The following is a 25375-nucleotide window of genomic DNA, read 5'->3' as shown; positions in this document are numbered from 1 at the left end:
CACTTCCTCCTCCCCTCTCCCCACGCCCATCCCCTCCCACCTGGCGGATTTACTTGGGCTAAGCCCGCCAGGAGCCTCCACAGCGCCGACTACTGGCCACTCGTTTCCATGCAGGGTCCCCGCAGGTCCTAGCCAGCAGCTCCAATACATAGGGCAAGTGTGCATAGAGAGAGCTTTACACAGTCGATTGCTTGATTATTACACTGCACAGGGCAGTGTATTAGGTAGGCATGGGGACGGTGTGGTGGGAAGCTGTCTGCTGCCTGACAATCAGAACCCTGACAGACGACTGGTTTAAGTAGCAGCACCCATAACAGTGCCTGGCAGATGCTGGGTATGTGGTAAATGCCTGCTGGATGGCAGGTAGTCATTGTTATGATTAATAAAAAGAAAATATGATAAGATAATAAGATGCCAGGCAACAGATATTATATGAGGTTTACTAAGTGAATATGGGGAGAGAAAGAAAGAGGGGAGGGGTACCCCAGAGAGAAAGAGAGACAGAGACAGGAAGAATAAGAGAGTAAGGGGGTGAGGAGAAGGGGGCAGAGGGCTAAGGTGGGGTAGAGAGAGCCACATGGAGGTTTGTCCTTTCATATGGCCCTGGGCAGGGCCACGCTCCCGCGGCAGTTAAGTGATGACATCACAGGTAGAGGATTGAAGCAGAATCCTAACATTCTTGATTGCATGTGGTTATATCTTTTGAACAAGTTCCATACTTGAAGCATTCCTTAAGAGCTCTAACAAATGGCTTTTAAAATGTTTAATTAGCGGGGCTGGAGAGATGGCCCAGCGGTTAAGAGCACTGACTGCTCTTCCAGAGGTCCTGAGTTCAATTCCCAGCAACCACATATAATGTGATCTGATGCCCTCTTCTGGCCTGCAGATGTGCAGGCAGAGCGCTGTATATATAATAAATAAATAAAATAATTTTTAATTAGCTTATAAAGTATGAGGAGTTTTGTTTTGTTTTCCGAGGCAGGGTTTCTCTGTGTAGCCTTGGCTATCCTGAAACTTGCTTTGTAACCAGGCTGGCCTCGAACTCAGAGACTCGCCTGCCTCTGCTTCCCATAGTACTGGGATTAAAGGCATGCGCCACCACCGCCCGGCCTCTTTGTAGAAACTTTTAAATTTCACATAGCCTTCTTTTTAAATTCTCAAGGCCATTTCTGTGGGTGTGAAGTCCTGTGTAGAAAATTCGTCCCTGTATCTATGTTTCTCGGAGTGTATCCCTTGTTTTCCGCTGCACTTCAGACCTGACTTTGACCCTCTTTGAGTCCCGCCAAACCAAGGGGGCGTGGCTGCCGGCGCAGCTTGATGACGACACGTCGGCGCCAAGCGGCCGAATGGCGGCTCGCATTTTTTGAGAAGCTCGAGATTTGTGCTATCGCCACGGCAGGTGAGTGGCGGGAGCCGCGCGCGAGGCAACCCTGCATCACGCGGTTTTCTCGAGGCCCCGCCGAGGCCGGCTCCGTTCCTCCTCGAGCCGTGGGACTCGGGCCGCCCGGCAGCTCCGCCTGAGCGGGGCGGGCGGGGAGCCGAGGGCCCGGCTGCACCCTCACGCCACCCTCCACGGCCATGCCTGTCTGCCGCCTTCCTACGTGGTCCTCGCAGACAGCCCCCGGTAGGGCCTAGAAGAACGCTCGATGGAGGGGGAGGGAGGACTTGGAGTGAAAATTGAACTTTGGACTCAGCTGGCGATGTTGGACGTAGAACTCGTTGTGGGTCCAGGTTCCACTTTCCGACTTCTCCGAGCCTCGGTTGCCTCCTCTGTTAAAGGGTAGTCTCGAAACTTTTGCGGAATAGGACAATTGGGATCATCAGGAGGGGGCAAGCGGCAGCTTCTCAGAGAGCAGCCAAAGGAGGTTCTTGACTGTGGCGCGATAAGCTTGGCCTGAGGGCGTTGGCTCTGAAGAGTCGGAAGCCAGCGCTTGGTGAAAGTGGGTGTTAAAGGGTCAGCTTGCACACCGGCACGGGGCGTGGCTGACAGGCTCTAAAAGCAAGTGTGTAGGAGTCGTTGCCCCTCTTGGTGGAAAGACCCAGGTTTGACATCTGATCTTTTCAGCGGCCTGCTTCCTGTGAGGAGTTGGTTGTCTTCTCCAGAGCTCTACCCTTATCAAATAGTCCTGTGCTGCCCTGATCGTTTTAGAGTAGCTTTGCAGTGTAGGGCAGGACCAAACCAGTTTACATCTTCCTTAACACTGAGACTGTTAGCTAGTTTAGGAATTGGGAAAACCTGAGAAGTGTTTCTCTTGCCAAATGGTGGTGGTCTCCTCTTAAAACCACAACTGCCTTCAACTGCTGCTGTATAACATCTCTCCTCACAGAACTGCCATTTGCCACCTTGGCACCGTTACTCCTGTAGTGTGCCTGAAAAGCTATCACTAATCCACAGTGGAACGCTGCAGGTTTCCTCTCTGCTCTTTAAAACTCTGATTATTTTGTGTTTGTCGTGCGTGGGTGCTAAGGAGTCTTTTGCTGTGTCCTACCTCTCTTCCCTTATTTGCCTCAGCCCTGTGGGGTCACTGTGAAGATATATTTTCTATTTTTGCCTAAGTCAGTATCCTTTGCATTTGGTCTTCTCATATTCCGTGGTCACAAGTCGAGGCAGACATGGACTTAACCTGCTAAGGGCATTACATGACCCAGATCAAGACTTGCTCTAATCTGTGGGTTCTGGGAACGAATACGCTTCCATGCACACTCAGATTGCTCTCAGAACCCAATTTCTTTGCGGTTCTGACTTCTAGCTGATCTCTGCTCTGTATCTTAAAGTCCACGGACGTTGCACTCCAGTTGGTTCTTTAAGAACGTCCGCGGTGGTACTTCGGTGAGTGTTTGACTGAATAGCCAATCAAGAACAATCTTGGGGGACGGTCAAGAATTCTGCCTGTCACTGGTAGTTAGATAAAGGAAGAAATGGAAAGCTCTTCAGGTCAGTCCTGACATCTTAACAAGTGCTGCATACGATCACCAAGGAGTCACCACCACAAACGCAGCTCTGAAGCTGGTGCCTGCGGTTCGTATGAGTGTTGCCTTTTAAAAATCAAAGGAATATGGAGTGATGTGTGCTCAGTTCACAGATGTTGTATAATCTGTTGTGTAAAAGAGCCTGAGATTTTTGTTTTTGTGTTTCCTCAGTGGCTCCCCAAGGCGGCTGCCGTTTCTGACTCCTCTTGGGAGACCGCAATGGCGTTCCCTCACCTACAACAGCCCAGCTTCCTCCTGGTAGGTGTCTGCTGCCTTAGCAAATACCGGTAGTGATAGTTCTCTGGGGACTCTGAGGGACTTAGAACTTCTTTCCACTGATGGAAGGACTCATTTTTAGGGGATAGGGTCTTTGTATAAATCCATGCTGCCTGCCCTCTGCTTCTGTTTTTTGAGACAGGGTCTCTATGTGTAGCTCTGGCTGTCCTGGAACTCACTCTGTAGACTAGACTGGCTTTGAACTCTGAGCGATCCGTGTGCCTCTGCTTCCCAAGTACTGGGATTAAAGGTGTGCACCACCAGTCCTGGTTGTGCAGGCCTCTTGAACGCTAGTCTCTCCTGTCCTGGTTCCCCAGGTGTCTGTGATTATTGTGGACATGTGTCATCATACTCAGCTGATTTGAAAAACACCAGAATTGGCATTGGAATATGTACTGTGCCTTCTCCTAGTGCAGGGTGTCAGGTGCATTAAATCTCCAAGATCTAATTTTCTCATTTACCAAGCTAGTTGATTCAACCAGTACTGGGGATGCTGAGACTGCAAGGTCCTTAAGAGTTTGAGGCTGGAGCTGGGTGTGGTGGCACACACCTTTAATCCCAGCACTCTAGGAGGCAGAGGCAGTCGGATCTCTGTGAGTTCAAGGACAGCCTGGTCTACAAAGCAAGTCTAGGACAGCCAAGGCTACACAGAGAAACCCTGTCTAGAAAAAGCAAAAAACTAAGAGGAGTTTGAGGCCAGCCTGTATTCCAAGTTAGCCAGAGCTACACAATGAAACTTTGTCTGAAAACAGAAACAAAACAAGAGGTGATTCAGATGTTATATTCCTTAGTTCCCAGAGTAAGAAGAATTTATATCAGAGAGATCACGATATATAAGCTCTATATATGTGTTAAGGGTTCTAATAATTATAATTGTTACCAGTTATAAACAGAGGGTGCCTGCTGGGCCTTTATTTTAGTATCAGAACATGAAGCTGGGAAAACAGAGTGTGAGGTGGAGACAGTGAGGAAAATTCTCTTTTTCAGTTGCCAGAAGTTACAGTTTATAGGCTTTTTTGTTTTTTTGTTTTTCAAGACAGGGTTTCTCTGTGTAGCTTTGGTTGTCTTGGAACTCACTCTGAAGACCAGGCTGGCCTCCAACTCACAGAGATCTGCCTGTCTCTGCCTCCGTTCTGCTGGGATTAAAGGTGTGAGCCCCCTTACCTAGCTTTTTTTTTTTTTTAATATGTCTTAGTGTACCCAGCTGGCTTGACCTATGGCCTGAACTGTCAGATTTGCCTCTCTGAGACAGGCCCATGCAATCCCTTGGTCAGAGCATTAGAGTCCTCAGTCCCAACCTACTTGTTGAAAGTCTGTCGCCTCCTGGTCTTGGTCTGTTTACCCAAGGTCATCTCTCCATGGAGTCGGTGTGTTAACCCACATCCTAGAACCTGGGTAGATCCCCTTGGTTTCTGTCCTGAATTTGTTTGTTTGGTTTTTTGAGACAGGGTTTCTCTGTGCAGCTCTACTTGTCATGGAACTTACTCTGTAGACCAGGCTGGCCTCATAGAGACCCACTAGCCTCTCTCCGCCTCTCGAGTGCTGGCATCGAAGGGCTGCGCCACCACACCCAGCTCTGTCCTGAATGTTCTTCTGGTTTATTCGTTGTCTCGATTAATATTGAGTTGGCTGAGGCTGTCTATAGTTTCAGACTACCTTATTTTTTGTGATGAAAAAAATAAAAAAAAAGATTTGAGCTGGGAGTGGTGGCACACACCTTTAATCCCAGCATTTAGGAGGCAGAGGCAGTCGGATCTCTGTGAGTTCGAGGCCAGCCTAGTCTACAAAGTGAGTCCAGGACAGCCAAGGCTACACAGAGAAACCCTGTCTTGAAAAAAACAAAAAACAAAAAACAAAACAAAACAAAAAGATTTGATTTTAGAGTTTATAATATAATTATATCATTTCCCACTTCCTTTTTTCCAAATACCTGCAGCCTGCACTATTTTTAAGGTTGTGGTTGCAGTAAGTTGCTGTACACTGGTTACAGAAAAGAGGTGTTCTTGCACTACGCTTATTTTTGGTTATTCTCACTGATGATCACAGTGGTGCAATTGTGGGTGGTTGAGGAGGTGGGAAGCTTGCACTTCCTGTGTATAAACCCAGCGCTTGTGTCCTGAGTAAGGGCTCCCATACAACAGGGGTCCCGTCCTGACTGTGGGGCTGATCCTAATGCTCACCCCCATTTGTGCTTCGGTGGGAGTCAGCTTCCTTTTGATGATGCAGCACTTTGAGGTAACAGGATGCTCAAGTGAGAGCACCTGAGAACCTGTGCCCTGACAGTGATGGAGGTGTAGCTTCCCTCCTCCAGCCCTGGGCACATGGGTAAGTGCTGGATCCACACACCACCGTGGGTATTTCTGTTGCTTCTGGTTGTCTTTTGACTAGACACAGACTATGTGCAGACACTGTAGCAAGGCTGTTCATGTTCTTCCACATTGTGTTCTAGGCTAGCCTGAAAGCTGATGCTGTAAATAAGCCCTTTGCACAGCGTTGCCAAGACTTGGTCAAAGTCATTGAGGATTTTCCAGCCAAGGTACAGTTTTGCCTGCAGCTCCCTTTGGGTATTTCCTATAATTATTAGTGTATCTGTAGTAGGTAGACTCCAGAAATGCTAGAAACATCCAACAACTCAGAGGACAGCCTCCTGCAATAAAAGAGTATCCAGCCAAAAAGCCTGGCACAGTAATGGATGCTGTAGTCCCAGCACTTAGAAGGGAGATGAGGAATTTAAGGCCAGACTCTATAGCAAGGTCGAGACCCCCTGTGTTGTGTGAGACCTTGTCTCAAAACAGCAGAGCATTCAGCCCCAAATATCCATGGTGCTAAGATTGAGAGCCTCTGCTGTAAATACTTTGAGATTATTTAATACGAATTTGGGGTTGTTGAGCCCAAGAAATTGGCCTAGACGATGAATTAATATGCTGTTATGGGGCTGGAGAGATGGCTCAGAGGTTAAGAGCACTGTTTGCTCATGCAGAGGTGCTGAGTTCAATTCCCAGCAACCACATGGTGGCTCATAGCCATCTATAATGAGATCTGGCGTGCAGGCAGAATACTTGTATACAATAGAGAAATAAATAAATCTTCTTTAAAAATATGCTGTTATATTTTGGTGATCTGATTTTGAAAAGACTTTTCTTTCTAATAGATGTCTGTTAAGACAGGGATTTGAGGGAGTGGTGTTGTGTGTGTGTGTGTGGGTACACATGTATTTGTATAATATATATATATATATATATATGTATATGTATACATACATATATGTGTATATATACACATATATGTAGGCAAAGGTATACTTGCCTTTGTGTGTGTGTATGCTATAAGTCACCTCAGGCTATTCTTTGGTAGCCGTCCACCTTGGTTTTGAGACAGCCTCACTGGGACCTGGGCCTTGCTGTTTAGGCTAGGCTAGGTCGCCAGCAGACCCCAGGGATGCTCTCGCCTCTGCCTTTTCGGCACTGAGATTATAATTATAAGCGGCACTGAGATTAAAATTATAACCTTTACTTTTGTATGGGTGTTGGGGATCAGACTCAAGTCTTCATGCCTGTGCAGCAAGCCCTTTGCTGACTGAGCTGTATGTCTACCCCATTAGAGGCTTGTTTGGTGGTGGTTGTTGTTGTCAGTGTTTTATTATACTGGGGACCAAACGTCGGGCCTCAAGTATGGTGTGCAAGTGCTCCATCACTGACCTACATCTCCAGCCCCTAAATGTTACACTTACCTGAGCATGATGGCGACACTGGCAGCAGTCTCAGAAGCTGGGAGGCTACAGCAGGAGGATTTCTGTGAGCTGCAGGCCATCCTACTCCATAGCAAGGCTCTGTCTCAGAAAAGCAAAGCAAAACAAAGTGTGAATATTGGCGGAGGGGGTGAGGGAGATGGGAGAGATGGCTCAGTGATAAAGAACACTCGCTACTCTTGGGGTATCCTCTAAGAACCCCAAGTCTAGTTTCCAGGACCAATGTGAGGCAGCTCCTAGCCGTCTGTAACTCCAGCTCCAGGATGTCTCACACCTGCTCCTGGACTCCACAATTTCTTAAGATATTTTAGTCAGAGGCGGACTTAACTGGCCCAGATACAAGGTTGGTGTGTTATATGATGCCGGTGGAAGAATTCATAGCCTTTGGACAAAGCTTCCGTGGGTCTGTATCGAGTGACCTCAGCCAGGCAGTGCAGGCTGCCGACTGGAACAGCATCAGGGATGGGCCCCGGTCCTCAGTGAGCATTTCAGCTACCTTACCATCTGCTGTTTCAGGAACTGCATGCCATCTTCCCGTGGCTGGTGGAGAGCATCTTTGGCAGCCTGGATGGGGTCCTTGTTGGTTGGAATCTCCGATGCCTACAGGGGCGTGTGAACCCTGTGGAGTACAGCATAGCCATGGAGTTTCTAGATCCCAGGTACGTAGGTTTCCTACTTGAGAAGGGACCGAGTGCGTCCCCATGGCGACATTCTCCCTCCTCTTTCCATTTTATGTTCAGTGGCCCAATGATGAAGTTGGTTTATAAGCTGCAAGCGGAGGACTATAGCTTTGACTTTCCTGTCTCCTGCCTTCCTGTAAGTAAGCTGTGGTGGTTAAGTAGCACTGGGGGGCGGGGAGGGCCCGATTAAAAGCCTCAGTGGTGACATTGAATACAGTTCATCACACGCTGCTGGTGGAGACTGTGCCCTAAGGAGCAGGAAAGCCCAAGTGAATGCCTTGCTCTGCCTGGCCGAGTCTCCAGACCTTCTGGGCAAGTTGGAGTGTGCCGCTCAGGAGGAGGTAGGACTCAAAGCACGCAGCTCTTACCCTTGTGTGCAGGAAGCTTTATGAGGACTAGAGGAAAAACTCTAACCCCATGCCTGCCCAGAGCATGGACACTGAGCCTATAAGGCAGGGTCTGTGTATTGGCATCTGCCTCAGCAGCCTCCCCCACAGCGCTGTAACACTTGGAGGTTACCGTGCTCCTGACTGCCCACCAACCCACGTCTCTTTGCAGGGCCCTGTGAAGGCATCCATTCAAGAGAACGTGCTCCCTGACAGTCCTCTGTACCACAACAAGGTCCAGGTTCCCCCCACCGGAGGCCTTGGCCTGAACCTGGCGCTCAGTATCCTTTGGTGGCCTAAGGTGTGGGAGGTTGTGGGTGGCCAGCATGCTGAGGAAGGTGACCCACTGCCTCTGCATTTGGCCCTTGACCGCTCATTAGATCCATTCGAATACTATATGTTCTTCTTTGCTTTGAGCCTCATCTCTCAAAAGGTACAGAAGGGATGCGTCTGAGTGCGGCTTGTCCAGACCCCAGTGCAGGGCCGGGGCTGGGCCCAGGGGTCCCTGTGATCGCCAGTGCACAGGGTGCTGATAGCAGTTTTGGTTTTCTAGCCAATGCCTGGGACCCTCCATGTTCGTACTTCAGACTGTGCCTATTTCATCCTGGTGGACAGGTACCTGTCGTGGTTCCTGCCCACTGAAGGCAGCGTGCCTCCACCACTCTCCTCCAGTCCAGGAGGGTCGAGCCCCTCACCAGCCCCCAGGTAAGGCTGCCTTCACTTTTAACACCTAGTTCTTCTACAGGGAGTGGCCTCATTCATAGCATTGCCCGAGCATTGTCCAGTTAAGAATTGCTATCTACGTCCACGTTTCCCCAATCTTTCTGGGGCCCAATTCTCAACTTCTCTTGCCAGCAGACAGGAGGGAGTAAGATTTGTTTCTGGCCTCACTGCAGATGGGGGTCTGTGTCCTACCAAAGCAAGGAGTAGAGGGGAGGGGAGGGGCGAGCACAGAAATCAGTGGGCCAAAGGGCGGAGGCTGGGCTGCAAAGCCTTTTGAGCCAGGCCACACCAGCTAGGCCTGACACTGTTGGAGTGGAGGTGTGCTACAGCTGCAGCCTGAGAGCGGCTCAGGGCCTTTCTAGCTGCTTGTTCTAAGGTTCTGGTGGGCTGTTAGCCCAGAGCATCAGTCCATTGCTCTTAGGAACCCTTCTGTCCCAGCAGGAGGTGTCTGAGCTCCTCTGCTCCCTCCCTGACCTCACTGCTGACTGCCTGCTCTAGGCTGTAGACAAGGATTGATGCAGATTTCTGGTCCAGCCCATGTCTGCTGGTGTGTGCTTACCAGGCCACGCCTTCATCTAAAACTCACCACGTGGCAGGTGCCCTCAAAATATGGAGGTAGAGCTGTGAGGTGAGGCTGCTGAGGTGGTCATGGCTGGTGACCTGACCTGGATACCTTGGTAGTGCTGCAGCTGAGGAGGAGAGCTTGGAGGCCCAGTGCGTTGAGGTGCTGCATGCACTCAGCAGGCAGATCCCTGTGAGTTCGAGGCCAGCCTGGTCTACAAAGCAAGCTCCAGTACACAGAGAAACCCTGCCAAGAAAAAAAAAAAAAGGACTACGAGCAAAGCAATGTGTGAGGGAAGGTTTTATTTCATCTCCATCACTGAGGGAAATCAAGGCAGAATCCATTGAGGAACTTTTTTTACTGGCTTGCTCCTCATGGCTTACGTAGCTCCCTTCCTAATGCAACTCAGGACCATCTGCACAGGGCACCCCTGCCACCCCCATTGCCTGGGCCTCCTGTATCACTATTAAACAAGAAAATGTGTGACAGACTTGCTACAGGCGGTTTCGTTGGGGGCATTTTTTCAGGTGAGGTTCCTACCAGATACCTCTAGCTTGTGTCAAGTTGACAGAAAACCAACCAGGACAGAAAGCATCTCTGTAGCTCTTTGGCCTTTCCTTGTCCTATACGCTTGACCCTGGCAGAGGCCCCCAGGTGTGTGTGGCAGGGTGCAGGCTCTCGTCGGTGGCTGAATAAGCAGGGTCACAGCAGTGGTGTGAACGCCAGGTTCTTTTCAGTGTCCTGTCAGGTCTTTTCTGTCCTGCGCTCCGTCGGTGGCGACAGGTGCCTGTAATTGTGCTTCAGGACGCTGTCCAGGTGTCCTACTGTAAATCCAAGTCTGTGCTTTGTCCCTGGGACTTGATGGGGAGGAAGGTCAAGCCATCGTTTATGTTAGCATCTCCTATTCTCTGTCACACTTACTAATAGAGCATGTGGTAAGTTGTGGTTTCATCCCTCTTCCATTCGCTAAGTGACAGTCTGTGGTAAGCATGCCAAGTGTGTCAGTATAGACCTTGTGTCGCCGTGATTCGGCATGTTGTAGTTGACTGTTGTGTCATTGAGTTTGGTGTCAGCACAGGTCCCAACTTACTATTGTCTCTGTATCTCCTGTCAGAACACCAGCCATGCCCTTTGCCTCCTATGGCCTCCACACTAGCCTCTTGAAGCGACACATCTCTCATCAGACATCTGTGAACGCAGACCCTGCGTCCCATGAGATCTGGCGGTCAGAAACTCTCCTTCAGGTAAGAAGAAAGGAGGCCAGTGCCCACTTCTGTTTCAAAACAAACTGCTTAGCTACCTTCTACCCTGAGGGGTAGAATCCCAAAGATGCCTAGTCTGTCGGGGCCTGGGTCTAAACGGCATTTTCTTGCTATGGCATTTAGAAAGCAGATGAGGAGAAGCTGATGCCCTCCTATAAGCTAAATGTCGTAGACAGGATTTTCTGCTCCAGATTTCCCTATCCACAGTGTTTTTCTCACAAGGGTCTATTCATCCACAGTCTTCTAGTTTCCAGCAGATCCATCCATGTACATGTTCCGTGTTTTCTACCTGTGGCCTGGAACGCAGTGTCCACGGACTTCAGCCTTCTATGTGCATCTTGGCTATTCTCAAGGGTATTAAGTACATTTGGTGGTTGTGTACGTGGCACACTTTTACAATTTTTATTTATGTGCTTGTATGTGCCTGTGTGTTTATATGTACCACATGCGTGCAGTTACCTGTAGCAGCCAGGAGAGGGCATCAGATTCCTTGGAACTAAAGTTACAGACGGTTGTAATCCACTGTGTGGGTGCTGGGAACTGAGCCACAGCAAGAGTAGCAAGTGCTCTTAATGACTGAGCCCTTCCAAATTGCATTAAACATATGACTTTTATTAATTCTTTGAAAATTCCATAGATGCATACAGTGTATTTGGACACTCGCAGATCCACTCCCCATTCCCTACCCCTTATAGCCTCCCGTGGTTGCTCATCTTTTCCTTTCCTTTCCTGGAACAACCCCCAACTCGGCCCCCTCCCCCAGCGTACACGCTCATGGAAGTCACCAGCTGATGTTAGCTCTTTAGTTAGGGCAGGAGCCCGTGGGTTCCTTGCTCTTTCTGTGCTAGAATGTTGACTGGCCGCGTTCAGGTCTTGTTCAGGTAACCACTGCAGCGGTGAACTTAGGAGTGTAGTGGTCTTGTCATGTCCTGAAGACACTGGACTCCAGTTTTTCCTGACCTTTGCTCTTATAACCCTTTAGCCCCTATTCCACAGGGAAGGGTAAACCCACATTAATCTTTTAGAGGATCTATCTAGATTACCCAGATTATTTTTGTGACTGGTTTGCGTAATTTAGTGTAATGTCCTCAGAAGCTCTAGAGCTGCAGTTATAGGCAGGTGTTGCTGGGAATTGAACCCTGGTCCTCTGGAAGAACAGCCAATGCTCTTTAACTGCTGAGCCATCTCTCCAGCCCCAAATTTCATTTTTAATGGTCAAGTAGTAAGTACTCTGTTGTATGGCTGTATCCATTCATCTGCCTTGCACATTGGGTTATGTCTACTTGTCAGGTGTTAGGAGTATTAGCCTGCTATTATTGTTGATGTGCATGTATCTGCTTTTAGATTTATTTAGCTTTACTTTTATTTGTTTGTTTTTTATTTATTTATTTTTATTAATTTATTCTTGTTACATCTCAATGGTTATCCCATCCCATGTATCCTCCCATTCCTCCCTCCCTCCCATTTTCCTCTTACCCCCCTCCCCTATGACTGTGCCTGAGGGGGACCTCCTCCCCCTGTATATGCTCATAGGGTATCAAGTCTCTTCTTAGTAGCCTGCTATCCTGCCTCTGAGTGCCACCAGGTCTCCCCCTCCAGGGGACGTGGTCAAATATGAGGCACCAGAGTGTGTGTGAAAGTCATACCCCACTCTCCACTCAACTGTGGAGAATGTCCTGTCCATTGGCTAGATCTGGGTAGGGGTTATTTATGTTTATATGTGTGTGTGTGTGTGTGCCATGTGACCACAGAGGACAGAAGAGTTTTGGATCTGAGCTGCCTGAGTGGGTGCTGGGAACCTAACTGAACCAAAGTCCTATAGAAGAGCAGCAAATGCTCATAACCTAAGCAGTCTCTCCAGCCCCCTGCTTTTAGATCTTTGGGATATAATGTATCTAAAAATAGCTTTGTAAAATCACACAAATATTCTGTTTAAGACTATTTTCTGTTTTATAGTGCCCTCCAATAGAGTACATGGGTTCCATTGTATACATGGGAAATCAGTATCATGTTATTTTTTAAGTGTATGGGTGTTTTTTCTTCATGTATGTCTGCACCATGTTCACTCAGAAGAGGGCAGCAGGGCCTCAAAAACAGTGGTTACAGGTGATTGTAAGCCATCATGTGGTGCTAGCAACTGAGTAGCTATCGTAACTGCTGTACCTACTCAGTGGGCATGAAGTAGTACCATTTTGATTTACATTTCCCTTATGATTAGCAATGTTGACAATCTTTATGTTCTATTGGCTTTTAAAATATCTCATTTGGAGCATTTTTTTTAGATTTATTTTACTTGTTATTGTTGTTTTCGGTTTTTGGTTTTTCGAGACAGAGTTTCTCTGTATAGCTTTGGCTGTCCTGGACTGGCTTTTTAGACCAGGCTGGCCTCGAACTTACAGAGATCTGCCTGCCTCTGCCTCCCAAGTGCTGGGACTAAAGGTGTGCGCCATGCTGTTTTACTTGTTATGTATACTGTGTGCTGTCTGTTATGTATGCAGTGCTATACCTGCATGCCAGAAGAGGTCACATTATAGATGGGTGTGAGCCACTATGTGGTGGTTAGGATCTCTGGAAGAACAGTCAGTGCTCTTAACTTCTGAGACATCTCTCCAGCCCAGGAGAATTGTTTTTTTGAGATATTTGTACATTTTAAAAATATAGATCTTTAAAAAAAAATAAAAATAAAATAAAAATATAGATCTTGGGTGTTCAATGTTTTGGGTTTTCCCACCACCACAACCAGTCTTAGGTGCTCTGTTTGTTTGTTTGTTTGTTTTAAGGCAGGGTCTTGCTATGTAGTTCTGGCTAGCCTGGAGCTTGCTATATAGACCAGGCTGACCTTGAACTTAAAGAGATCTGTCTGCCTGCTTATCTCTTGAGTGCTGAGATGCATGTTATCATACCCAGCCTTATTTTTTGTTGTTTTTAGCACAAGATTGAGTTTTTCTGGTTTTGGGTTTGTTTTGTTTGATCACTGTGAGTTCGAGGCCAGCCTGGTCTACAAAGGGAGTCTAGGATAGTCAAAGCTACACAGAGAAACCCTGTCTCGAAAAACAAAACAAAACAAAGTGCCTTTGTTGCATAAAAACTTTTTTGATGACATCCCTGTTGTCTTTTAAAAAAAATTTTGGTGTCACTTCAAAGAAGTTCTGGCTCTGCCCCATATTTTCTTGAAATTTGTGGTTTTAGCTCTTGTCACCATTGCATTTTGTATTAATTCTTGTGTGTGGGATGAAGTACTTTGCAGCTGTCTTCTTTGGCCTGTGGGCAGCCTGTTTCCAGCACCATCTGTTGGAAAGCCTTCTTTACCATTAAATGATACAGTACCCTGTCGACAATTTTCTCAGTTAATGTCCTTTTGCAGGTTTTTGTTGAAATGTGGCTTCATCATTATTCCCTGGAGATGTACCAAAAAATGCAGTCCCCTCATGCCAAGGTATGTTTTCACAGTCACTGCTGCGTCTCCTGCCTCATGCCCTGGCAGCCTGCTCTATCTTGTCCTCAGCATGGCTCATTTGTCTCAGCTTGGATGGAGGGAAGCAGCAGCCCATTGGTCACCCTTCACTCAGATGCTGTCTGGAAGAGGTGGGGTCTGCCCTGGCCGGGGTCCTCCCTGGGCAGCTCCACAGCCCCTTCCTTCCACTGGGAAGGGCACAGGTCTGATGCACTCAGTCTTCTGGGACAGGGAACGCTGTGGTCCCTTTGGGATCCGTGTCTAGTTTCTCCACTGCATTAGCAGTGCCCTGATACTTTCAGTGGCCCTAAGCTGGCCCTGCATGCTGTGGTGACCTTATACCTCTTTGGCCTGCTTGCTGCTCTGAATTGTAAAGCACTAGCAAGTGGCCATTTGTGGTGTGTGGGCTCTGGGACCCTCCTGCATGTGGCCCAGGCTCCTCCTCCTTCCTCTCTTCCTCAGCCTTTCCCTTGCCTTCCTCCCTGGGTAGCACACTCATTTGCAGAGATGTAGAGATGGCAGAGTCCTTGGAACTTCCTGGTGATGGTGTCCCTTCAGCAAGTACTCTAGTGGGCTAGCCAGAGTAAAACAGTTCTGTTCATTTAGTGGGTGGCCTGGAGGGTATTGAGAGTCCCGGAATCATACACAGGCAGCATCACCACACACAGCACGGCTCGCATCCCTTACTCTGTAGACTTGTCTTGTCACTGCTGGGTGGATTCCTGAGCATTTGCTTTAACATGAAGTGTGCGTGGATGGTACTCTTCACATTGAGAAGTGCATCTTGTGACTCAGCAGTGAGCCCTGGGTTCCGCTCCCACGGAGCTCCTGTAGCTAGTTCTGTGACTCGTAACATTCTGCTGTGTTGCTGGGTGCGGTGGCACCCGCCTGTAATCCTAGCACTCCAAGAGGCAAGGGCGGGTGAATCATTGAGTCCAGGACAGCCAGGGCTCCACAGAGAAACAGTCTCAAAATACAAAAGAGAACAAAACAAAATATTCTGCTATGTTGAAGATGGAGTCTCTCCCCATACTCTCAAGAGTGCAGAGCCCCCCAAATCTCCAATCATGGCATCCCATTGGAGGAGGGCAGGGAAAGGCTGAAGCTTCCTCCTGGGCCTTGTGCACTACAGAGAGCCTGTGACACCTTTGCTGCTTCCAGCCAGACTCGTTTATGCTCTGGGTTAGCACATGGAAGGTGGGACTAGGCTTCCCCAGGCTCCAGGGCGCCCAGGCTGGCTCAGCCTTGTTCACATAACTTGGCCTTGCTAAGGCAACCTTGCTTTGCATCTTCCTGTTGTGCCTGCTATCTTTCCAGTGAGTAGAAAGGCCCTTCTGGACTGTCCCCTCTGGAGACTGTCTTCTGTAGTGAGAAGGCAGGGTCAGTGGCTGTCTCTATGTGAGGAAGGAGGCACTGCCCTCTTGTCCCCACAGCTGCTTCCTCTTGGCCAGTCCTCGGGTGGGTGAGATGTGCTGGGAAGGTTGGTGCTTGCTGGCTAGGTTCTGGACTGTTCTGCCTTCTACTGAGACAGAACAGAAAACTCAAAGCTTCCAACGGCTGCCCCTCCTCCACAGTCCATCCTGCTCCTGGGACCTGTACTGTACCTTCCTGAAAACCTTTCCAATACTCACCAAACCCTGACTGCTACACGCACAAAATTTGGTCCCTGACATTCCACTCTGATGAGACCAGGTCCAGAGTACAAGTTCATGGCCAGTGCCTGGGAGCAGTGTGGGTGTGGCCTGCAGGAGCCTGGGAGCCTTGTGTTCTCCATGAGGGAGCCTGGTTCCTCTAAGCTGTGCTGCTGAGCCTGGGCCTGACACAAAGGAGGTCTATGTGGAAGCGCCTCTGCCCCCAGCATGCTGTTGGTGGGATGCTGGTAGGGCGTGGCCTCTGTGGGGAAGGAGTGCTTTAGGGTAGAGGGTGCTTGAGTGGACCCGGGAGGCTTGCTGGCTTGCCTGTTAGCTCTGTCCCCTAGGCTGCCCCAGCCTCTAGCGGTGTGACGGGCAGTTTCTTGAGGGCTCCTTCCCTTGGGAGCCCTGTGTGCTGAGAGTCAGTAAGACAGGCTGTGTTCCCAGTGCAGGGCAGAGGGCAGCCTGCTGGGCCGAGCCTGGGCCTGGCGCTCCTCAGGTCTGGGAGGGTCACTCGTGGCAGGGTGTTTGTGGTTTTGGATACATGAAAACTGATTATTTTATAGACTCACCCACTGGTTTGCTCAATATATTCTCTCTTCCCCTTTCTTGGTACTGGGGGCTGAACCTAGGGCCTCACACATGCTAGGCAAGCTCTTTATCACTGAGCTGTATTTGATTTAAAAAAAAAAAATGGTAAAATCCTTTTCGAATCAACCGTGGAAGTCTCTCAGGACTCCCTCATTCAGTGTCTGAGGGACAACCGCAGTCCCTGGTGTCCCCAAGTCCTTGCATCATTAATTCCCTTGTGTAAAATGCTCTTGCACATGATGACCCTGTCCTGCTTTGGGGCTTCTCCTACCTGTGCCTGAAGCCCGGCACTCCAGAGGCTGTGGCAGAGGAATTACAAATTCCACGGCCACAAAGGCTGCATTATGACACCCTGTCTCAAAACAAAACCCAAATATTGATGCTTACTCAGACCCATGCATTCAGGACAGACGCCTTTCTAAACTTACATTAGGCCCATGTACATGGAAGGCCAGCCACACATCATACCTAAGCACACACCATCATCTTAGGCATAGTATTATACTTTTGAAAAACTGGGCAGACATCAGATCGGCTGAGGCCTTCAGCCCCAGCAACCCAGGCCCAGGTGATGGATCTGGTGGGGGCTGGGCAGCCGTGCAGGTGCTCGGGAGGGTCCTTCTGTCTCAGCTGGGGCTTGCCTGGGGACCCAGGGCTGCTGGGCAGCTTGTGGTGGTTATTATCACTGATGAACTTTTGTTCTTGTTTTTTGTTTTTTCTCCTTTGTTTTTTCTCTTGGGCTCCTGTTTTCTCTCCCCCACCTTCCTTCTTCCCCTTCCCTACCCTGTGTGTCCTCCGGTCTGCCTCTTGGCCTTTGTTTGTTGTCTCTCAGTTGGAGGTTCTACACTACCGACTCAATGTGTCCAGCGCCCTCCACAGCCCTGCCCAACCCAGCCTCCAGGCCCTCCACGCCTATCAAGTACTGGCCTTTTCTTCCCTTCCCCTGCCCCAAGGTGGGCGCAGAGTGTGTGTGTGCGTTGGTACAGGGCCAGAGGAAGGGTCACCCAGAAGCCTGTGAGGCCCGAGCACACGAGCCCCCTGTGCTAGAGGCAGGCCTTCAGTTTGTCCTGCCCTTCAGGCTCGCAGGCTAGCTTGGTTCTAGTGTATGGCCATGTGGCTATGTGCTGCCCACAGGTTATGGGATCTTCCTCCTAAGCCCCAAGCTTGCAGAGCTGTCTCCGCTTCTCTGGTTTTGTGAGGGAGCCTTGTAGTGGTCTGGCTTACCCTCACAATTCAGAGGACGTTTATGAGATGTGCCCTGTACAGCGTTGTTACCCAGCCGGAAGGATGCAGAGGGCAGGGAGAACATCCGGGGTCCCCAGAGCCCTTAGGGCCGTCCTTCCTTCTGCTGAGTTCAGCCACTTACAGGCTCCTTCAGAGGCAAATGAGAGCAAGTGGTGACTTCATGGAGATTGCTGCCTGTTAAGGCAGAAATGACCACTGTGTGAACGGATCTGAGGTCAGTAGAGTGGAGTTCAGACCTCAGGTATTTGGGGAATGGATGTGGTTGACGTGTGAGAAACCGTGGGAATGTGGAGATGTGCTTCCAAACTGGGCTCTGTGTGATTTACCCTGGGGAAGAATTTGAGCAAAGATGAGAAAACAGTGCCTGCTGCTTGCTGGCCTGGGGTAATAAGTGTTTCTCACAGTGGGGTGCCTGCTGGGAAGCTGCAGTGAGAGTGGAGTCCAGGGGAGGGCGAAGCAGTCTCCTGGGTGGAACCCTGGGAAGACGACCTGGGAAGCTGGGCACAGTGGGAAATGCTATGGGCTTTGGGGGAGCACATCCTTCTGTCATTACACAGTGCAGGTGGCACTGGGGGCATGGATAATAATACCCTCTAGCATGTAAGCCTCCACCCAACACCGGGGGAGAGGGAGAAGGTTGCTAGGGCATTTGTATAACTGAGCAGTGTGGCCAGGGCTGGCCATCGGGAACCTTCTAGAGAGCTGGGTAAGCTGCAGCAGTACGTGCTGCTGGGGGGGGGGGGGGGTACGGCTCCTGGGCTTTCGATGTCACTGCTCAGAGTGGCAGGCCAGCTGCCAGGAGAGGAGACTATGAGTGCAGCTAGCCTGACCTGATGGTCTGTCCTGCAGATTATTGCATGTGACGGTTGTGTGCTCTAGTCTATTTTCTCTTATTAAGTGTCCCAGCCTAGTCAATTAGAAGGACAAAAGTGTTCACTCAGCGCTAGTTCAGAGGGTGGAGGTGGGGTTGCATCTCACGCTGGCTTTGGTGCTAGCTGGCATCATGGCAGTAGATGGCATTGAGATGTTATGTGCTATTGATACCAGAGTTGATCAGCACTTGCTTATGAGAAGGCTGCAGGCAGGCTGCCAGTGTGAACCACACAGTGCAACTGTCTCAAAAATCACAGGGCTGGGGCAGCTCCATGCCTGAGACCGTACAAAACCTGCAAGACCTAGGTTCAGTAGTCACTCTGGAGATGACCCATTAGCCCACTGGTCATATGAGATGGGATTGATCCCTCCCGGGGTCAGAGCCCTAATCAGAACCCTCTGGTCTTGAAGATCACCAGGCCCAACTCTTCGTACTGCACCATGGGAGTTAGGTTAGCTCTCCTGCTTCAGAGGATATGGGCTTCGTTGCTGTGCCCTGCCCGTTCCTCCTCAGAAGCAACACAGAAAGCAACTTTCTTCCTTTTTGAGGCAGTCTTATTATGTAGCTGTGAGGTAGGTTGTGATGGCCCAGAACTTATGGCAGTCCCCTGTATTTGTCTCCCAAGTGCTAGGACTCCAGGCGTGTGCCACCAGGCCCAGCCCTTGTGGAGGCATTTTCATGACAGGGAGGCCTAGAGCTTGTGTGTGGTCTCATGGATTCACTTATTGTGCAGGGCCAGGCCCCCTGCTGGCCTTAGGCCCATGAGTCATCAAAGCCCAAAGGCTGTGGGGGCGGGATGCGCCTGACGGTACTTGCCTCCAGATGGCATCTATTCCCTGCCCAGCAAGCCACTCCAAACGCCACCTACACACATGCTCAACAACCAAGAGCCCGAGAGCCAGTAAAAGGCTCCTTGTGGCTCAAAGAGCTTAGGTCTGTTATGTACACCGTTCACCTCAGAAGCTTCAGACCGCTCCTGCCCTGAGGGCTTGAGCTGACTAGCAGTGGTGGAAGCCGCTCCTTGGCTTCCTCCAGGGTTGGGCCCCTAGTTGGCTGTGACCAGGACGGGCAGCTGGGAGGCCTGGGATAGCAGCTGGAGGAGGAGCTGAGGAGAAACACTCCGCTTGAGCCAGGTGAGCCCTGGTGAGCTCTTGGCACATGTTGAGAGACAGGCAGATGGCCGTGGACGCAGATATCAGGCGGGCTAGTAGCCTGCCAGGTTGTCACTCTCGTGCAGCAGAAGGCTCAGTGTGGCCAGACGCAGCCTTGTGGGGTGTGAGGTGCTCTCTGGTGACTTGTCTGCTTTCACCAGCCTACCCAGGCCAGGCACAAGGCCATGAGCATCCATGCTGTGAGCTGGCGTCAGTTCAGATCGGCAGTATGGGATGACCTGCCTGGCCTGGTGGCCGTCTGCTATGGGGCTGCGAAACCGTTAGACATAGGCAAGGTGTGCTGCAGCTCTCATCTCCTCCCTAGGAGTCCTTCACGCCTACTGAGGAGCACGTGCTGGTGGTGCGCCTGCTGCTGAAGCACCTGCACGCCTTTGCCAACAGCCTGAAGCCAGACCAGGCGGCACCGTCCGCACACTCCCATGCCACCAGTCCCCTGGAGGAGTTCAAGCGGTGGGTGGAGGATGCGCCAGGGCTCCTGGGCCTCTGCTTCCCTTATGCCCTCCGTGAGCTGTCCCTGTTGGCCTGTCTGAGGCCAGGGGGCTGGGGCTGCCTGGCTGCTTCTGCTCTAAAAGCCTTCCCTCTAGAGCCATGCTCCCCACCTCCCTAATGCTGCGTGGACCTGTTAACACGGTCCTCACACTGGGCCGACCCCCAGCTGTAACTTCATAACTGATCCTGCTGCTGTTTTGATGTCGCAGCATATCTGGTGTGCGATCTCTGGTGGTCGAGACCTACAGGTTGAGAGCCACTGCGCCACTGTGCAGTGCCAAGAGCCGGCTGCACAGAGGTCATGGCCTTGCCCTTCTGTCTTGTCCCTTACCTCAGCCAGGAGGAAGGCTGGTGCCAGGGTCTGACTCCAAAGGCAGCTCATGTGCTGTGTTCTTGCCCTCTTTGGTCTCTTCTGCAGACCCAGGCTAGAAACACATCTTACCTCAGGCGTGTGTGCTCAGTGTTCCCTGCTGGCAGAACAAACTCACGCCAGGGCTGGCCCTGTGAGCAGGCACACAACTGAGCTAGTGACAGCTGCCGGCCCTCTCATCCCCACAGGGCTGCAGTGCCTCGGTTTGTCCAGCAGAAGCTGTATGTCTTCCTGCAGCACTGTTTCGGCCACTGGCCTCTGGATGCGTCCTTCAGAGCTGTAAGCCATGTCCTCCCCATCGCCCTCACTGTTCCTCTGGGCTGTGCTGTTGGCAGCCTGTGGGGTGGGCTGACGGGACGGGAGGGACTGTCGTCCCAGGCCTTAGAGATGATGCCGTGGCGAGTCTTGTCATTCTGTTGGCTCGGGGTACTCAGCTGCCGTGGGCCTTCATAAGGGCAGGCATGAGGTCCTTGAGTTCCTGCAGGGTGTTCTTCGGAGGATGCAGGCAGAGCCGCTGGCTCACCGGCATCTACACTGAAGGCCGGAAAGAGTCCAGAGCCCTACAGGGCATCAGCCCTTCATCTGGGGCACAGATATTTTACGGATTGTGGTTGGAGCCAGGTCCAGAGCATCAAAATATGACCTGAAAGCCAAGTGCACCAGCCTGCAACCACAGGCCTTCAGGGCACGTATGTTCCTCCTAGGTCCTGGAGATGTGGCTCAGCTACCTGCAGCCATGGAGGTATGCCCCCGAGAAGCAGGCTCAGGGCAGTGATTCCCAGCCACGATGTGTGTCAGAGAAATGGTGAGTATCCCCAACCCACCTGCCCCAGTGATGCCTTTGCCTCCTCGGAGAAGACGCTGCCTGGAGGGACAGGTGCTGAACTAGGCGTGGTGCCAGGGTTCAGGCCTCAAGGAATGAGCACACAGTGACCCTTGGAGCCCCATCCCCTTGCTTTGGACTAGCCTGCCTCCATGGTCACCCCAAGGCCCCCATTTCATCCTCACAGCGCAGACTTGACTGCCATGTCCCCATTATCGTAGACTCCTCGTAGTCCTGGGGTCACTGTGACTGTTCCTTTCCTGGGTCCAGGCTCACCCGTCACACCCTGTTCTAGCAGGCCTTGTTGTGGTGTCCGTGGTCCCTTTGAGAAGGGCCGTGTGTTTGAGGCTCAGTCATACCAGAGGACTGAGGTGCTCTCCTCTCACCTGCGTAGTGTCTGTGACTCCAGGAAGGTGTGCTGTAGGGAGTGAGGACCAGTGCAGGCCCTGCCTCCCACCAGAGGCCTACACCATGGTCTTACTCCAGCTGGCCCCCTCCTGCCACCTGTGTCCAGGGCACCCTTCATCCAGGAAAACCTGCTGATGTACACCAAGCTGCTGGTGAGCTTCCTGAACCGTGCCCTGCGCACAGACCTTGTCAGCCCCAAGAACGCGCTCATGGTATTCCGAGTGGCTAAGGTCTTTGCCCAGCCCAACCTGGCCGAGATGATCCAGAAAGGTGAGTCGTAAGTCCTGGGCCAGTTCCTTAGCTGCTGAGACGTGGCCTGTAGAGGACCCCAAGGATGTCCACTGTGGCTGGGAACAGGCTGCCTGGGGACTCTGCACACTGAAAGGTGGCTAAAGCTCTTAGCTTGGTGAATGTTCTCGAGAGCTGGCAGCCAGGCGGTGGCTGTACTGAGCTCAGAGAGATGGGCAGCAGAGCTCTAAGCTGTAGCTCTCTCAGAACTGCTGTTTGTCCCTGTTGACTGATGGGCAGCGGCAGACATGGGCGGCTGCCACTGTGCCTGCCCTTGTCTACTGTAGGCGTTGCTGGGGTTCCTAAGCATTTAGAGCTGGGTCCCTGAGTTACCAGCCGCCTAAGACGGTACCCAGGGCCTGCAGGTGCAGCACTGCCACAGCTGTTCAGAATCCTGAGGAAAAGTGTAGAACGCTCCCTGGAGCACCTAGGAGCAGGTGCCAGGCTCAGCTTGCATCTCGCTTTCTAGGTGAACAGCTGTTCCTGGAGCCCGAGCTCATCATCCCACACCGCCAGCATCGTCTCTTCACAGTCACCAGCAGCTTCCTGTCACCATGGCCCCCAGTTGTGACAGATGCATCATTCAAGGTGAAGAGCCATGTCTACAGCCTGGAGGGCCAAGACTGCAAATACACCCCCATGTTTGGTCCTGAAGTCCGGACCCTGGTGAGTGGCCAAAGGTCCCTGGTGTGGGGCCTCTGAAGCTGTGAGGACCAGCGGGGCTGGGGGGGAGGGGCAGGACGGCTGGTACTGAGTAGATGCTCTCAGCCCTGCCCTGCTTGGCAATGGCTAGTTCTTTCTCATAATGAAGTTGCCACCCCTTTTCCCTCTGGGTGAGCACTCCTAGAACTGTTTGCCTAGGGTCACCATGCCCAAACGGCAGTGACACCACCTCCTTTGGTGACCCCTTGAACCTGTTTGCTGTGCCTATGCCTTCCTTGCAGGTCTTGCGCCTCGCTCAGCTTATCACACAGGCCAAACAGACTGCCAAGTCCATCTCTGATCAGTGTGTGGAGAGCCCGGCTGGCCGCTCCTTCCTGTCATGGCTGGGCTTTGGCCCCACAGACCCAAGTAGCTGCTATCCGGCCAACGACCTGGACGAGATGTGTCAGGACAGCGTCCGCAAAACAGATGAGTACCTGGAGAAGGCCCTGGAGTACCTGCGTCAGATATTCCGGGTATGTCCACACTGTCCCTCCGAGGGGCTCACCAGTGGCCGAGGCCCGCCCCTCCCTTCCCTTTGACATTGAAAGCAGGGGCCTCTCTCTCCAGCTCAGTGAAGCCCAGCTGGCCCAGCTCACCCACACCCTGGGCAGTGCACGGGACGAGCATGGGAAGCAGCAGCTCCCAGATTGCATCGTGGGGGAAGAAGGGCTTATCCTCACACCCCTGGGCCGCTACCAGGTAAAGCGCGGCCGGCGCAAGGGGGCGTGTGCTGGTCACTTGGCTCTCCCCCGCCCGTGTCGTCTGTAAAGATGTGCTTTTGGACCTGTTCCCACTGTGTGCGTTTCTAGATCATTAATGGTCTTCGGAGGTTTGAAATTGAGTACCAGGGGGACTTAGAGCTGCAGCCTATCCGGAGCTACGAAATCACCAGTCTGGTTCGAGCGCTCTTCCGGCTGTCCTCTGCCATCAACCGCAGAGTAAGTGAGCAGCACGGGTGGCTGGGATGCTTCTGGACAGAGAGGGCTCCTGCGCTGGGTGGGGAGTGAGCCTCTGAGAGAGTCACCTAGTCCCGGAGGTACCCGGAAGGGAAGGCGCTCTGCTGAGTCCTAGCTGTTCTCCAGTTTGCAGGCCAGATGGCAGCTCTGTGTTCCCGGAATGACTTCCTTGGCAGCTTCTGTCGCTACCACCTCACTGAGCCTGCCCTGAGCAACAGACACCTGCTGAGCCCTGTGGGGCGGAGACAGGCTGCCACTCCTGCCCGGGGCCCCAGGCTCAGCCTGCGCTTCCTGGGCAGTTACCGGACACTGCTGCTGCTCCTGATGGCCTTCTTTGTGGCCTCTCTGTTCTGCATTGGACCCCTGCCCTGCTCCTTGCTCCTGGTCCTAGGCTACCTCCTCTACGCCATAGCTATGACGCTGCTCACCGAGCGGGGGAAGCTGCACCAGCTCTGACCCACTGGCCATCCTCTCCTGAGCAGACTTGTGCTTGATGCTCCCTTCTTGGGCCCGAGAGGCCCTGGCCGGTCGCTTCGAAGCCAGAAGGGCATCTTCAGAGTCCTTGGCGGCAGTGTCCCTGCGAAGGAGGGTTATTCATAAGAACACAGAGCAGGAGGAACGTGGTGGAGGCGTGCACAGGGCGGTGCCCGAGGGCCACATCCTCACATGCAGCTGAGCTAGCGGTCAAGGCCTTCCCTACTACTGTGCTGGGCAGAGCTCGGGAAGTAATGTGCCCACAGCAGGCTCTAGGCCTGGGCTCTGTGGGAGCTGACCCAGTGTAGGTCTCTGTGAGGTGGCAGAGTGGGCGTGATGGCCTCCCTCCCTGAAATAGCAGGGCAGTAGCTCAGTATCCACTCCAAAGGAGAAGCAGAGTTGATTAAGAGACTGAGAAAAGCCAGCTTTAAACATCAACTTGGCTCCCGGCTTTGGTCTTTGTTCTTCCAGCTAGTGAGTGCCAGACGACCCTCAGCACCAGGCAAGACAGGCGGGGTGCCATGCAGTGAGCATGTTACTTAGAGTGGGTCCCAGGCCCCACAGTGCCTCATGGCAGGCCAGCCCTGCACATGGCTGCCAGTCCTCAGCAGCAGGGGAGGGAGTGGGGTCCTACCAGCTTCTGAGGACACAAAGCTCAGCAGCACTGGTTTTACCCGTAAAACCGAGGACTTCGGGGGAAGGTCACACCTGCAGCAACATCTATGAAAACACCCAACGCCTTCAAGTCAGCGCTGAGAAACCAAAGGCCTCGTCTTCATCCTGCAGGCAACGCTGCAACAGCACCATCACCTTGGTGTTCTTAAACCAATCCTTAACTTTGGGTCTGTATAGCTGTTTTGAAGGAAAAAACAACTTTTTTTTCAAGTTTTATCACTGGGCTTTGTATCTTGATGTAACTTCAGATTACATCATGGGACCCATGGCCAAAAGTCACCCCACAACGTAACTGACCAAGGCTCCGAATAAACCGTTCTCGCTTCGGAGACTTTGGGTTGGGTCTTCAGCGTATTTACCCGCATGTGGTCCCTGGGCACTTGGGAACTGTGCAGCCAAGGACTGGACACCGAGGCACCTCTTTACCTGCTGATGCGGTCCTTTCCACCTGAAAGTCCCGTTCGTCCCGGGGAACTGTGAGATTCAATGACAGCAGAAACAAGGCTAAGGCAGACATCACTGAAGTGGGGGGGAGCAGGCCCTCTGGTGCCCCAAGACCTGTGACTTCCCTTCTCAAGACCTCAGAACTGGTTCAGGCTGTCATGTAACAAAT

At 51.7% G+C, this 25375-nt stretch overlaps 1 protein-coding gene across 6 annotated transcripts; it reads left to right on the top strand.

The window, feature by feature from the left end:
* Window positions 1–1293: 1293 nt before the first annotated feature.
* SMPD4 (sphingomyelin phosphodiesterase 4) lies at window positions 1294–25091 on the top strand. Of its 6 annotated transcripts, none has more exons than XM_084801755.1 (20): window positions 1294–1399; window positions 3142–3228; window positions 5696–5782; window positions 7511–7653; window positions 7735–7810; window positions 8233–8341; window positions 8441–8493; window positions 8614–8765; window positions 10460–10589; window positions 13972–14043; window positions 17116–17202; window positions 19879–20024; window positions 20622–20712; window positions 21138–21238; window positions 21771–21934; window positions 22422–22618; window positions 22897–23130; window positions 23225–23356; window positions 23467–23595; window positions 23740–25091. In XM_084801755.1, the coding sequence occupies exons 2-20, from the start codon at window positions 3190–3192 to the stop codon at window positions 24067–24069; spliced, it is 2472 nt and encodes an 823-aa protein (XP_084657881.1). In that variant the 5' UTR covers window positions 1294–1399; window positions 3142–3189; the 3' UTR covers window positions 24070–25091. The 6 variants fall into 6 exon arrangements, with proteins under 6 accessions (XP_084657881.1, XP_084657884.1, XP_084657885.1 ...); XM_084801760.1 differs by lacking the exon at window positions 1294–1399 and adding an exon at window positions 1441–1624; XM_084801757.1 differs by lacking the exon at window positions 1294–1399 and adding an exon at window positions 1656–1780.
* The last annotated feature ends 284 nt before the right edge of the window (window positions 25092–25375 follow it).

Source organism: Acomys minous (assembly GCF_964271855.1).
Source record: "Acomys minous genome assembly, chromosome: 11".
Taxonomy (NCBI): Eukaryota; Metazoa; Chordata; class Mammalia; order Rodentia; family Muridae; genus Acomys; species Acomys minous.
The sequence above is the reverse complement of the archived record's forward strand: the minus strand, read 5'-3'. Positions and strand labels throughout refer to the sequence as shown.